Source organism: Oculina patagonica, chromosome 2 (genome assembly GCF_052425735.1).
Source record: "Oculina patagonica isolate OP01 chromosome 2, crgOcupat, whole genome shotgun sequence".
NCBI classification, from domain to species: domain Eukaryota; kingdom Metazoa; phylum Cnidaria; class Anthozoa; order Scleractinia; family Oculinidae; genus Oculina; species Oculina patagonica.
In genome coordinates, this window is record NC_135759.1 from 42423194 (window position 1) to 42438541 (window position 15348).

The 15348-nt window shown below is 37.7% G+C and overlaps 3 protein-coding genes across 3 annotated transcripts in view; 1 reads left to right on the plus strand and 2 right to left on the minus strand.

Annotated features, from left to right (window-relative positions):
- LOC144641516 (uncharacterized) overlaps positions 1–14218 on the minus strand; it is a 36520-nt gene extending 22302 nt beyond the window's left edge. Inside the window, exons 1-5 of the mRNA XM_078500529.1 lie at positions 14189–14218; positions 13635–14156; positions 13314–13418; positions 12833–12937; positions 12561–12665 (exon numbers count right to left, since the gene is read on the minus strand). Of these exons, the coding sequence (XP_078356655.1) occupies positions 12561–12665; positions 12833–12937; positions 13314–13418; positions 13635–13902 (583 nt within the window). The 5' untranslated portion in view covers positions 13903–14156; positions 14189–14218. The remainder of the gene's footprint in view (positions 1–12560; positions 12666–12832; positions 12938–13313; positions 13419–13634; positions 14157–14188) is intronic.
- Positions 572–3632, minus strand: LOC144644735 (uncharacterized). The gene is made up of 2 exons (XM_078504256.1): positions 2187–3632; positions 572–1595 (listed from the first exon to the last, which is right to left on the minus strand). Exons 1-2 carry the CDS (start codon positions 2767–2769, stop codon positions 1069–1071), a joined length of 1110 nt encoding a protein of 369 aa, XP_078360382.1. The 5' UTR covers positions 2770–3632; the 3' UTR covers positions 572–1068.
- On the plus strand, positions 8823–10371 carry LOC144641646 (protein mago nashi homolog). The gene is made up of 2 exons (XM_078500689.1): positions 8823–8902; positions 10082–10371. Exons 1-2 carry the CDS (start codon positions 8835–8837, stop codon positions 10179–10181), a joined length of 168 nt encoding a protein of 55 aa, XP_078356815.1. The 5' UTR covers positions 8823–8834; the 3' UTR covers positions 10182–10371.
- Positions 14219–15348: the final 1130 nt, after the last annotated feature.

The window sequence follows — 15348 nt, forward strand, 5'->3', positions numbered from 1 at the left end:
AGAGCAATTATTTATCCAGGGGGTGGGGGAAGAAAGTCGGCACTTTTTTTGACGACATAGCGTAACCTCCAGCGTCATTCCTATAACCAGTCATGGGTCAAGTACCCCTCCCTCCTGGAGGCACATCTATCAATGCTAAACACCTGTTTGGGGCTGTAGGCCGGGTAGCCTGCGTAGCAAGCGTTCCCGTGCGAGCGAATTTTCTGTGTGTAGATTCTGGCGAAAAGCGTTGTTGATCTTCCCCACCTTCGAGAATAGCGGTTCCGTCGCTTTGAACGTCATTATTTTATATCATCACAAATAGCGTGACCTAGCCAGCTAATGGGCTCCTGATTTGTCCTTTAAAATCAGTCGTCATTTAATAGATTTTTTTTTCTTTCTGGTCTTTTTGTTTCTTCTTGACTGTTATAATTAATGGTTCCGGTAGCCTTTTTCTCTCCCCTCTATGAAAAAGGGAGAAAGAGGTAAAATATTTGCGGACGTTTTTTGGAAAGGATGAAGAAAAAAATAAGCTTAGCCAATTGGAAACAAGTGAATATAGTTTTATAGAAAAAAAAAAGGCAGATTAAGAGTTAAGACAAGCATTGTATCATGGTGTGAGTTATTTATTTCAATATAACACGAGACAGCAAACTTGTATGAAATCAACAACTTCATTTCACTGAAAGTGCAGACCGGATTTCGCTTTTTACGTTCTCAACAACCCTACGTAACTTCATAAGTAAGTCACTGTTCCGATATGCATTATTATAACACGATTATCCCGTACAAATCTACTAAATCTGCTTAGAAGCATCAGTAACATTATCAGTGATGGACACTTGAATTTTGATTTAAAATTAAATAGCTAACTATTGATTAGTTAGTATTTTTCGTATAAACAGGTAACGTCATTTTGAAAAAGAACTGCTAGTGAGTTTCCTAAAAACGTTGTCAAGACTTACACAAACAGAACATAAACTGGATAGAATCAGACTCAAGCATCCAATATATTGCATTGAGTTCAGGGAAACATTTGATACAGTGAAAAACATGTGCATGAGCTTCTATGAACTGAAGAAACTGATTTTAAAGCATACGAGGCAGTTGTGAATCATCATCCTCGTCTTGATCGCCTGCACCATAAGGAATTGTGTCACGGTCATCTGAACCCTCATCGTCAATTGGTACTTCTTGACCTAGAATACAGGCCAGGTCCCGAACCATTGGAATGATGGAATACTGTCGGCTTGTCCGACACAAAGGGCACTTCGCCAGGGTCGGCGTTATGGCGATCCACTGCTCAATACAAGGGATGCAGCCTATACAGGCGAGGCACTTGGAGCAAGCCGCCGCCGGAAGGTGGGCTGTTGAAAAGCAAATAGAGCAGCGGAAAATTCCTTCCAGGGTTTCCTTTGCTGATGGTGCTTCAGGAATCTGGGGGATAGACCCTGAAGACTCTGCTTCGGCGATCGGTTCCGCTATCATCTTCCTAAGTTCATCAAGGATGTCACCTGCTTTCCCTTTGTTTCTTTTGGAGTTGGGTTGTTTTAAGTTTCCCGCCTGACGTTTCTGGGCGACAATGATCTTTCTGTTGGTCCTCCAGAACTGTGATCCTAAAGTTAATTATATCAGATAAAATATTGTCAGTAAAGCACACAAACATACCACAAAATAAAATGTATTTTGGATAATAAATAAGCTCAGTGAGTATCTCGAACGTATCGCAAGACAAAAAATATGTACACAATGTACATAAGGCCAGTTTCATCACTCTGTTCCTCTCACAAAAAGGGAAAAAGAAAAACCAGAAAAAAAAAACAATAGCTGTTTTCTGACAATGACAAGCGCTGGCCATATACAACAAAATTAAAAAAGAAAATGAGTGCGTGGATTTGTTATTTTGGACGAATTATCATTCTCGCGATTGAAAAAGCAAAGAAATATCGTGTCCACAAATCGTAGCGTCCTCTAATTTAGTGTGACTTCCTCAAAAACGGCTGTGAAGGGGACTACCAAGTCTAAAAATACCTTACTAATAGTTCACCCGGAGAGTTTCTCTTACTACTGAAGTACTAACAATGTGGCCACAACAACAAAACGGAATCGCGGGGGTTGATCAACCGGCCCTAATTAAACGTCCAGGAAATGTAATAAATGGTCCGACATGTGTTTTAGTTTTTTTAGGAATTAAGATTTAAACTTACCTTTGGTCATGTCGTTTGATACGATGGGAAGATACTTTGAGTCCAGAAGAATGACTTCATAGCCAAGCTGGCCTTTCAATTGCTCCTGGATTTTTTCAACTGTAGCTGATTCTTCCTGTAGTACAAGGTGTATTTGGAACTTCTCCGTGACTGCACCTTTTGTTTCGATATCTACAACAATAAACGCTTTTTTCCAGGTGAATGTTTTCGCGGCAGTCGAAGTGCTGGAGGTGGTAAACCGAGGTCTTTTAATGCTGGACGGTGGTGGGTTCAGCCTGGAACGTTCGTTCTGCATACCAATTGGAGAGTACGGCATACCAATTGGAGAGTGGCTCGGTGAGGACGGAATAACGGCTAGAAGATTTCCTGCAGGATTTCCATTCACGATGTACTTCTTCTGCACATCTGATGCATCGATGTGAAATTTTCCATCATCGTCCGGGAGGACAATTTCGCCATCCAGGGAATTTATGTAAATTCCCTGGCTTTCGAGGCGAAATACCATTGACAAATTTGTCATGTTTAACGCACTTTCCCTAATTTTTAACTCTCGTTCGCCACATGAAAGCGATATTAACGCCATACTGAATAGGTTAGTAAGCGAAACCTGGCGAGACCCAAGTGAGCTAACTCGTGGGTAAATGAGAAGCCGGCGACCAAAGTATATATAGCTGTGCTGACGCAATCTTTCACGTCAATTTAGATTGGCGGGAGATAACTGCACCAAAATTCCTCTTTCCGTCTTAACGTCGACTTTGAAAGAAATCTCCTCTGTCAAAGTGCTTACGATTTTTGCTTTCTTTAACAAAATCTTTAACAATAGTCTCTATTGTATTAGCTTCTGGGAAGTTCATTTCACAAGAAAAATCAACTGACAGGCGTGTCTCTGGCTTGATGTGCGCGTCACGCCCACTTGTCACTTGTCATTTGTCAATTAATTAGCGAATTAAAAAAAGGTACCAAATTTCGATTTAAATTTGTTGACAGAGAGGTTTGAAAAAGGGTACCAAATTTCGATTTAAATTTGTTGACAGAGAGGTTTGAAAAAGGGTACCAAATTTCGATTTAAATTTGTTGACAGAGAGGTTTGAAAAAGGGTACCAAATATCGATTTAAATTTGTTGACAGCGAGGTTTGAAAAAGGTACCAAATTTCGATTTAAATTTGTTGACAGCGAGGTTTGAAAAAGGGTACCAAATTTCGATTTAAATTTGTTGACAGAGAGGTTTGAAAAAGGTACCAAATTTTAAATTAATTCTTTTGGCGGCGTGGTTGAGAAAAGGATCCCAATTTCGATTTACATTTGCTTGCCGAGAAATTAAAAAAACCCATGCCAATTTCGTTAAAAAGAAATAAAAGATAATGGTTTTTCAATCGAAGAGTATTTCTTAGTAAATGCATAAAAAGGTATGATTATTTGATAAACTTTTAACATCATAAAAGGTAAAGTTTGAAAATAAGAGACCAAAAACCAATTTGCAGGAGAAAACCAGAATTGCCGAAAACTTTCACTGATTCATAACACTGAAGATGCAGGAGACGGGGCCTACGGTTTATCGTCCTTATCCGAGAAGACTAGAATATCTAACCATTTGCAGATGTTATTGCAAAGGTGTCCACAATTAGTAGAGGGGACTTTTCCCCTCAGCTACTACAGATTTGACACGTTAATAAAGTTGTTATTATTATTATTATTATTATTATTATTATTATTATTATTATTATTATTATTATTATAAAGGCAGCATATTCTCCTCAGTTATTTTAAGACCCTGAGTGTTGGTCCGGTCTGGGACTCGAACCCGAGACCTCCCGCACTGTAGTCCGTCGCTCTACCAACTGAGCTAACCGGTCGGCGGTTAAAAACTAATAACTTTAACACTCGTCGTCGTGACAGAAAACAAAATATTTGAAAAAAGAGTTTGACCTAACCGAAGATTTTAGACTTCTTAGACTTTTTTAAAAGAAAGAACATTAAAATAGAATGTGGCTAGCCATCAGAGGTAGAGTTGCTAGGAACTGTAACTTTACAGAATACAAACAAGGTTTAAGAGCGCCCTAGGCAAAATAGAAAAGAATACAAATGTTTCTGGGCTAAAACCATAAAACGGTATTACTCTACTAAACGAAGACCGTTGTCGCAGACATTTTCAAAAGTTTAAGTTTAGTTTTAAGGGTAACTGAGCTTATTTTGGGAAAACTATACACAGCTAGCGAAAAAAATTAAATAGCAGGCATGACTAAGGAACACAACAAAGCGATTCAACTCGTCGCCTTTTCGTGTTCGGAATATTTAATCACAGCTTTCAAACAATACAGTAAAAACCTGCGAGTATAAAGAACCTTAATTTTTTCCACTGAGGTTAGCCTAAACAGGTTCTTATATAAATGGCAGTTAACACAAATTTAGGCCATCCAGGTTTTTAATAGGTTCTTATTTTCCGAAGAAAATTTACATTGATGCTAACAGAACTTTTAGTGGTATTCGGCCTATTCCTTGAATAAAATTTGCATATCACATAAGTGCTTATGTTAAAATGAAGCACTAATCATTTAGACTATTCCCAGCTGCTGATAATAATCCACATTTTTAAAAATAAGAACCTGTTTCCAAATTTAGAGTCTAATTTGCAAATTTGAGCCCTGAACAGATTCTTAATCGCGGGTTTTTTTCTGTACCACTTAAAAATTGTTTTTCTTTTGGCAATGCAAATTGAATCACACTCGCCGATGTTTTTGCTGTCCATGGTCTTTGAATGTTCGGAGTAAAATAGTCTCACTTGGTTTCAATGTAACTATTCATATCAAAGATTTGATAGTTTGAGCTCGGATATATAAACCAAGTAGTTTTGAAGTTACAGTATCTGACGATTTAAGTTCTCAAAGTAAAAATATCAAAGACACCGCGTGTAGAGAGTAAAATAGTCTAACCCGATCAATATGAAATAAATTTTCAACATGCCTTTTTTTAAGGTTAAGATATAAACCAATACTAAGGTTATTAGAGTTCTTCATATAAAAAGCCAAAGACCGATGAAGACAATTTTAGGAAACTTGTCTCTACTGAAGATGCCAATGTCAATTTCTATTCTAAAATGAAATGAAGAGGGATTTGTTACGCTGTTTTGAAAAACAGCGACAAAAGACCAACAAGAAAGCACGCTGATAATGTCAGGAAATTCAGCTTGTAAATATCAGAAATGTATCGATGTGAATTCGGTTAACCTGATGAAGTAAACTTATCAGTAGTAAATTAACATCTTGCACTGACAGCAGCCGATTTTGCTATCATTGGCGGCCTAAAGGGACATTTGTTTTTTCGTATTCTTAATCTATCTGTGAATGACAGTGAATTTCACAAAGGAAACAAACATCGGCTTCGATAGTGCTTAATCAATTTGAAAACTTTATTCAAACTCAACTCACCCTCAGCCACGGGGTCATTCCTGAGTTCGATCCGTACAGCAAAATACATCATACATTGCCTCAACTGAAGAGCATTTTTACACCAGTTTGGATACAATTTGTGAGTCCCGGAGAACAATTGAACCAGTTATGTGGTGAAACAGCCAAAGTTCCTCGAAGGTAGAGTGTGTACAAGTTCCCTGTCTCTCTCAAGTCTTGACTTGGCGGCGATGAATCCCAAGGAGCCTCAACCTAGCCTGCGTCGCAGCCGGACGTGTCACAAAACCTCGGTATAGCAGGGTTTATACCAGGGTTTAGTTCGTCTGCAACGCAGGCTACCTCAACCTTTCCTCGAGAAAAATCTCATCGCCCGGCCTATCGCGAAGCTACCGAGGCAAAGAGAAAGGTAGCCAGCAGATGTATAATATTTTCATTTAAATGTCTCCCTTTGTTTGAGCATACATAAAATAATTAATGTGTTTTGACTACTTTGTAGTCGTAATGACGTTTTGACAAAATATATTAATTTCACCGCATTTGCAGAATTAAAACCCGCTATCTGACCATATCTATTCACAGATGATTTGTTTGTCATAACTTAAAATAGCACGGTTAAATTCAGTTTCCTAATTATTTTAATATTATATTTTAAAATATCCACTGACTGATGACTGTGCTTGGAATTTGCTTGTTCTTGATTTAAATGTGCTCAGGTATAAAAACCGTATAATATATTGTAGATACCTACTAAAGAAATGTATTTTAGAGCAGCTACTTTAAAGTTCGAATGTTATACTGCCGTTAGCAGGCTAATGTTTTGATTATTAATTTAATTTTTTGCTGTACACCTGAATGCATGGCAAAACGTTCATATTTAAATAATTAAATACACGTCATCCATGAGCTGTTTCGAAACAAGTCAGCTGTGAAGTGACTATATGGTTGTTTAAAACTACCGTTTTTTACAACTACTAGGTACATCTGAGGAAATTGCAAGCGAACAATCTGATTTCACAGGTCATTTTCCTTGCTGCTATATCTCGTACAATCTCTCACTGTTGCTATACACTCCCATCCCATATATATAACTATAAAATAAAAACTAGTTTTTGTTTTTATTTGCATAGCAGACTAGCTGCTATCGACTTAATGCTAACATAATAAAAAGTCGGAGAACGGAAATTAAGCCGTGAAACAGGGCCATAACCAGACCTTTGGCATGAACGAGGCAAGATTTTTGATAATAAGGGCACGCTTTCTAGAAGCTCGGAAACTCTTTCTTAAGGACGGTGCCTACTAATAACAAGGTTTTTTTTGCCCGGCCGATGACTATGCAAGAAATGTAGATGTTACCAAGGGCTACTAAAATTCAAAAAGAAAATTGGGGGTAGCCACGCAAATTTTCGAGATAATTAGATTTGAAATCTGGAAAAAAGTGCTGACGTGGCATTTTAAAATAAAGTAAAACTAAATACAATTTCCTTGCAAATTCCATTTGAAATTGGTTTGTCATGAACAAAATCAACATTAAATATAACGATCTTTAAAATAACTAACAAATAATGTCTTCGGAACTGCGTGATCCACGTTTTTATTAACAAAATAATTGCGTTTGAGCCATTTTTGACTCTAGCAGCTCTCACTTGCACGGTCAGAAAATCGGCCTAATTTTTTTTTTTCACTTAATGAAAAATTAAACATGTGCTCTATAGACTTACCACTTACGTTTTATAAAATAAAAAGTAGGGGTCACCACGCGTTTTTAAAAGTTATACCAGTTGTTTTCAGGTTCTATGGAATCGCTTTTGGGGTCTGTTACATTTTTCCTGTCCCCTCCCTAGCGAGTTGAATATTTGCATCTCGCGCGTGCACTACGCCATTTGTTGTTAGCAGTTCGCGGGTTACGTTTTAGCGCTTAGCGATTTGTTTGTAACTGTTAATGTGAGCCATTTTCAGTGGTTAGCGGTCAATGGTTACTGATATGTTGCTTTTCCGCTGTTTCCGCTGTTCCTGGCTTAGTATATGTCCATAAACTAGATTTTATCGCAGAGAAATCTTTCTTGCTTTTTAGTCGCGCGCTTGGTCGCATAGTTGAATTCGTCATTTTGAGCGTGCAAATTAATCAAAAGCGTGCGCGCCCAGTGTGATCGATGTATTGCGTGATGCGCAGAACAAGTACGCAGTAGCAATAGGAGGCACCGTCCTTAAACATTTTACATATGGCATTTCTTGAGAAAAATCAGTCTTGTTCAATTGGGGATTATTTTCCCTACTAAACATATTTTATTCTTAATTTTACGTTACAATCAAGACGAGGCAAGTCGTCTTGCCTCTTGCTACTAGTTACGGCCCTGGTGAAATGTAGTAAGACAAGTAAAATATCGTCCTTGCTCTCTCGCCATCATCTGTCTGAGATAATAAAAAATACCGAGACACCATTTTCTCTTGACAGTTTCTCTTTGCCTTTTTCCGCCAGGTCTTAATCAGACCAAGTTCATTTAATTTTTATTTTGAAACTGCCAGTGAGCCTGTTTCTTTTTCTAACCGAGGTATGAAAGGAATCTATAGAGCATAATAAAAGAACTAAAACTGTAAATTCTATTGATCAATAAATAAAGCCAAGACCACTCAATACAGTGGACGAAATTGTCTGTCCTTCAACACAAGTGCCTGGTTTCATAACCAGATAGAGACGTACAAAGCCTGACTACGAACTGATGAGTTACTATAAACGATTTCCTCCTGTTAGAGGTTGCTATGTTACCCTTACTTACAGTTACTTGCTATCCGCATAATGTGGTTTTGTGAGCACCGTGTTGATATTTTGCAGGGATTCTGATGACCTGATACGTTTTTTATTACTTGGTTCAAGATCAAACCCATCCAACTACTTCTATGAACTTTGCTGTGAGCAGTATTAGTCTTAATGTACCCACATGTTTTTATCGTCTTCGCCTTGCAACATATCATGTCGTTTTATAGTTTCTCTTGTATCGGTACATCGACAACAAATTCAGCACTGTACCAATTTTGAAATTACTTGCCTGGTTCACTCCCTGAATTGTACTCCACTTACTATAAGCTCCAGTGGCGTGGACCACTTTGGCCTGAACATGACCTTTAAAACTTATGTTGTGGACAATGTTATTAGAAACATGGAGAGAAAAGATACATCCTAGCTTAGATAGGCATATTACTTTTAAACATGGCTTCTTCTTTGATTTGCAGGAACTTGAAATAGTGATGGATGATCAGCATATTTCGTTCACAACTTCCAAGATTGGTTCTCTTATTGATGTCAATCAATGCAAGTATGTGTTGACTATTGAACTCTATCGTGTCACTTGATCAATTTTATCCAATCAAAATGGTAGAAAATGTAGTGGTAAATTAACTTCATGCCCTAACTTCGAAACTGTCTTTTTGTTAAGGGATACAGAATTGATAGGGAAATTTGGTTAGGTTTTACAATTTACATGAAGCAGTGTTTGCTGCAACAGCATTGCATTTACAAATTTCTACAGTAGAACCCCTATTAAGGGGCCACCCTTGGGGAAATGGTAATCGGCCGCTTAATAGAGGTTGGGCTCGCCAGAAATTAGCAAGGCGTGGTAGAAACAACACTTTACCAGGGAATCAAAAGGTCATCAGTTCGTCTAGGTAGCTTAGCCGGTGACAGCAAAATCGTGTCAAGATGATAATAAGCATGTGTTTGGATATTTTTATCAGTCTTCACTTAAAATATTTGTGTCGTAAATTCTTCATGGCTGCTTTTAATAGAGGTAAAAACAATAGTCGATCCTCATTGGGATGGCCAAAAGTTGGCCGTGGCTGCTAAATGAGGGTTTTATTTGCAGTATCACACTGGCAATGGTGCGACTGTAGTTGCAAGAGTTGTAGCAAGACTGTATTGCAGAGAAGTCTCTTGAGCATTTATATGAAGAGAGACAGTCTTTAATTGTTTTTTTTTTATTTGGCCACATAATCTTACTAGTCCCATGATCAGTTTATGTGAGTGGACCAGCCCCTGGGGCTTCAAATAAAACCAGTTTGAATTTGTGTGACAAGTCACAGGGATGTATTGTTGTTCCAACAATTATATTTTTTGACGAAAATGGTTCGTTCATTTATCCCCAGGACTTTTTGCAGGGACTATTCAGAGGGACAAGCGCTCTTGTTTGTGCCAACCCTGAAGTTGCTTAGACTGAGCCATCTGATAGGAGAATTATAGCCTTGTGGTTATCCTGTATACATGAGGACCATATTGTGATGCTACAACTCCAGGCTGATATATCATATTAGCCATCCCTCTCAGTCAATAAATACAGACCCATCATTTTGTGAACGGATACTCTGTTTTTGTGTTTCATGGACACCCCACATTATAAACATTAGACTTTCTGTGGCCCCTACTGTTTCTTTATCAACGGAGTTCAGCGGTAATGGGTACAGTTTTGTAATAACTTTGACTTTTTATTTTTATTTTACAGGGATCCTGATGGCTTAAGAAGTTTTTATTACTTGGTACAAGATCTCAAGTGTATGATGTTCTCCCTTATCGGCCTCCACTTCAAGATCCAACCCATCTAAATATTTTTATGAACTGTGCCGTGAACAGTGTCAGTTTCAGTTTTTATGTATCCATATTTTCAAGTCATGTCGTTTTCTTCTCGCAACATCCCCTGCCTTTTTGAAGTTTCTTTTGCATTGGTACATGAACGACAAATTAAACATTACGAATCATTTCTTTCTGTCTCACTGCATGCTGATCTGGCTAATCCATGTTTCCTGATTTTTGTTTTATCTCAAAGGAATGAAAACCTATTCAGTATATAGGGTTGGGATGGGTGGGTTAATAATCACCTCTGTTTCTCATTTTCCATCTACACCTGGATAATCATTGTTCAGCTTCGCATGCTAGGTTTTCGATAGGTTTGTAAAGAACACTTGTGTAGGCACCACTACTTGATAACGAACGATATGTTTAGCAACTTTGCCCATCTATTGCCTTTGATTGTGTACATAGATATTCAAAAATCCTTTTAATACAACGACGTGTAGATTTTTCGAACTTTTCTTAACTCCAATAAAGTGTGTTTTGGTTGACTTGTGTCTTATTCCAGTGAAGGGAAACAATCGAAGTGGGTGGAAAGAGAATGTCAAAGCCTTATGTGCCTTATGGCATGCACAGATCTAGGTAAAGCTCAAAATCTTTCCGGCAGAAAAGCAATTACTAAAGATGGAAATTTACAGAGAGATCACAAAAGGGAAAGAAACACGAGAAAAATAGAAATATTCTTCAATAACCGGACTGCATTGTTTGCAATTCAACTAAAATTTGGCTTTGAGCTAGCGTGAAACCGCCGTTTTTGAGGGCGAAACAAAAGGGAAGAAGAATTAATTTCATCCATCTTCCTTCATGTTGAATCGCAAAATCCCCACGATAATATATACAGTCTACACAATGAAATTAAGACAAACTTATGTCTCTGCTGTTTTTAATTCTTTAATTGCACAGTAACTTTGATATTCTTTTCAAACTCTTATTCGCAAAACAAGCAAAAAAAAAAAAAAAAAAAAACCCGGAGAGTTCTAAAAGTGCACTGGTCTGATTTTCATCTCAGCTCTCTTGGCAGAATAGTAATGTCCTTTCCAGGGATGCCAGTTGACACCATCAGCATGAGATTTGTGCGCGCCATGATGATACAGACCGTTCAGGTTGGAAGAATGACAGGCCCCGTACCACCAGGCTCCTTTATGCTTCACAGCACAGTTTGCGCCCGAGCTGTCATTATCCTGATCTTTGGTTGTAAAGGGGCGACCACGATGATAAGAAAGAGAATCACCAGCAGTTCCTGAAAACATAACACAAGAAATGAACATCGCTAAAACTAAAAAGTTGGGTATATACATGTATTCGTTTTAAAGAAGAGATAACAGAGCGTGTCCAATAAAATCTAGACTTGCTCATCATGTAAGATAATCATGCCTCCTTCCTAAACGCTTCAAGAAAATATTCAATTTAAATTCCCTAAAACTTTGCTTTGTTCTTACTAAATAATCGCAGGTTCAAATTTATACTGTCATGGTTATCGAAATAAACGTAAAGTAAGTTGAATGGTTAACAATTAAATGGCTCAGAAATATAAGTGTACGAAATCCTAAAACCTGAGTAGGATCCAAGGCTCAGCTTGTACTTAGTCCTCTCGCTCGTAACTGCAAACATGTCGTACTCGGCGTAAGCAGTTTTGCCTGCAGTGTCTTCCAGATCTACTCGAAGCCTGTTCTTTGTTGTTTTCGTCAGGCGGTGTATCTTGTCCAGTCCCAGCCAAAACTCGCCATTCAGGTTACCAAAGCCACGTTTGTAGTCGGCCCAGCCGCGGTAGAAATTAACGGAGCCATCCAGTCTCTTCTGGAACACTGTCCACCCCCCACCGGCTGTTGTTTGGTCACAGAACACATCAAAGGCACCTGAACCATCAGGCTCGATTGTATAAACACCGCTGATTCTTTGACCTGATTTGTACAGCTCAGCACAGTTCTTGCCTATTATATTGAAGAAAAAAATGTTTAAGTTTATTATGGCTAAACTATTTCCATTTCATGCGCCACAAAAAGGGGAAAATCAAATCTCGGCCCAAATAAACAGATCTTTATTCACCTTTCTTGGTTATAATCTTTTTAAGTATGTCGATGTCATCTTGCATTTGAGTGAATTGTTTCTTCATTTCTTGAAGGAGAGTGTCAATCTTTTTCTTTAGCCCTGCGAATTAATGGTGAAAAATTCTTCAGAGTGGATTTTATCGAAATATGATCGTTTTTTACATGTTGAGTGATAGCTAATCAATACGACAAAATCAACAAAAAATCCGGTTATGTATCGGGGGGAACTTTTGAGGGTAATTTCAGTGTGAAAAGTTAAGGAGAATTTTAAAAGTCCAAACGCACTTTAACATATTTTGTACTAACCTTTTACTGATGTCTTGTCCCCTTTGAGGATGTTGATGTCATCTTCAACGCGAGTAAGTTGTTTTTTCATTTCTTGCAGGAGAGTTTCAATCTTCTTGTTTGGCTCTGTGAATGATAAAATTTTTAAACTTATAAAAATCTATCAAAGTGGATCTCACATGTATGGGAAATAAAATGAGAAAGACACCACTTATTCACGCATATCTAAATCAATCACGCATCCCCAAAAGGAGAAAAAACTTTTTAATTGCCAAAATCAGACCTGCTCTCACCTTTCACGGATGTCTTGTTTGCTTTGAGGATGTTGATATCATCTTCAACATGAGTGAGTTGTTGTTTCATTTCTTTAAGGAGGGTTTCCATCTTTTTGCTCGTTTCTGTGAGTAAAAAATATTTTAAAAAATGCATCAAATGCTATCGTATATCTTTAGTGAGCTAATCACAAGAAAATCAAAGAGAATTTCCTTTATCGAATGCGTCGTAAACGCTCTATAAAGCCTGGTTTTCACTTGCGACGCAAGCACAAGCGCAAGCATAACAGCTCTATTTTCCTAGTGAAAACTGCCTCGACGCAAGCATAAGCACAAGCACAAGGATCAAAATTTTTCCTTTTCTTGTGCTTGCGCTTGTGTTTGCGTCGCTAGTGAAAACCGGGCTTAAGTAGTCCTAGTCTGAAATTTGTACTACACTGAAAAAGGAGAAATCGAAATTAATCTAAATTCTCGGAACAGCTGAAATGCTCTGTACACTTACCTTTCATGAGCGTATTGTTCGCTTTGAGGATGTTGATGTCATCTTCAACGTGAGAGAGCTGTTTCTTCATTTCGTGAAGGATAGTTTCAATCGTGTTGTTTGGCTCTGTACATGAGAAAATTCAAAATGTAAGCTTGACGGATTGAATAAAAAATTATTGCGATTTTAATACTTCATTATTTCAATGCAAATTGCTTCTTTGAGAAGCTAGTTTTGTAAATGGAATAACCCAACACACCTACTAAAAACTACTACCAAAGTGGAGAAAGTAAATTTCTCAACATACATAGTCCGCACAGATCTAGACAGATTTGTACTTACCTTTCTCTAAAGTTTTGTTTGCTTTGAGGATGTTGATGCTATCTTCAACGTGATTGAGTTGTTTCTTCATTTCTTGAAGAAAGATTTCAATCTTCTTGTTTGGCCCTGCATGGTAGAAGTTGTTGTAGACTTTGTTACATTCCTTTGTGGCTGTAGAACTGACTGGGGTGCTATTAGCGCTATTTCCTGGCTTAGCTAAGGTTTGACTCGTCACAAACAACGCCAAGAACAGCAAACTGCAAAAAATACCCGAGGAAACACAAGTCATTTTGCGAATTTGATCAAAGCCCAACTTAACCGTAGTTAACTATGTCACGGACTGGTGAAAAAGCGGATGTGACTCATCTTTGGTATAACAAGGTGTTTGCGTCACTGAGTTCAGTGTAGAACGTTTTTTCGTGTTTTTCGAGTGTTGAACAAACTGTTGTGCAATGAATTGACAGTTCCATAAAGATGATGACGGCTTCATCAAGAAACAGTCTTGCTGATAAAAGAAAGTGGAGACAAGGGAAAGTTTAAATGCTATAAAATGAACCGACATTTCTTCAGTAAACTTTGAAATGACTGCTAAACTATTTAACATAAAAAATGTCAGAAATTGTCTCTGTTTGTATCAAGTAATTCTATCGGGATATAATTTCTCCGACGCCTTACACACTGAATATTGCAGATAGCGAGCAAAAACATTTTAGTTATCTTCGATAATGTGAATCACCAAATCGATACTTCAATGATTTTCGGACATCCAACTGCAAATTTTCACTCCCGGTCTGCCAGCAGATCAAGTTCTGTAAACAAGAGCCTCTGGTGTTTATCATCCGAAAAAGATAATTTGTGGAATAAATTGAACCAACAAAAATCAATGCGTTTAGACTGCCTTACAAGGATAATTAGGAAGATAAAATCTAGTTATTAAGATCAGACTTGCTAAAAATTTACTTTCGTTAATAAAGGACGGTCATTCAAGAACATATCTAAAAAATATCGGAAATACATCGACTGACCTGATATTTTTTTAAAAGTCAATGAGTGGTTCGTAATCATCCCAGACAATAAATATTGCCAGGATTTTTTCTGTGCTGAAACCATAAGACCAAATTACTCTAATGATGAGTCTATATGATGTAATCGAGTTTTTTTGCACTGAACGCCTAGCTGAATTGATTTTGCAATAAAAAGCAAAAAGTGTTTTGCACAACAAAGTGACACGTCAACGAACCAGTCGCCTTTTCGTGTTGGGAATATTTAATCAGCCACTGAAAACTTTTTGATTTCTTCGAAGGTGTAAAAAGGAGGGGTCCGCTCAAACTTATAGCTACAGTATCTGATCGATGGTCCTATTAAGATTAAACTCCCTAAAAAAATCAGACCAATGATAAAAATAAACTACAGGCATTTGGTTCGCCAATCCAATATTACTGTGATATTTAGAGCCGGTTATATTTCTTAAGGTTAACACACAAAAAAGCAATTACATGGAAGTGAAACTGTGCTTACCCGTGCCAGTAGATAATTACCGTACCGCATGCTAAGTCTTATTCTTTGCCATTTATATTTTGTGCTAAGAAGCCTCTCCTAAGCGGCAACATCATTCAGTGCGCTAGGTGCGCTAACACACGGGCCCTGTCAATAATAAAGAAAGAGATGTTGCTTTGGACACGGCGTTTACGATTTCTCTCGTTGGATCTTTAAATCTTTGGTCCAGGAAAATCTT

Bases quoted from the DNA above. Each gene is read 5' to 3' on its own strand.
- LOC144644735 (XM_078504256.1), bottom strand. From the start codon at position 2,769: ATGGCGTTAATATCGCTTTCATGTGGCGAACGAGAGTTAAAAATTAGG. The intron at 1,596-2,186 runs GTAAGTTTAAAT...AATTAACTTTAG, and splicing joins ATCAAACGACATGACCAAAG to GATCACAGTTCTGGAGGACC.
- LOC144641646 (XM_078500689.1), top strand. From the start codon at position 8,835: ATGGATGATCAGCATATTTCGTTCACAACTTCCAAGATTGGTTCTCTT. The intron at 8,903-10,081 runs GTATGTGTTGAC...TTTATTTTACAG, and splicing joins ATTGATGTCAATCAATGCAA to GGATCCTGATGGCTTAAGAA.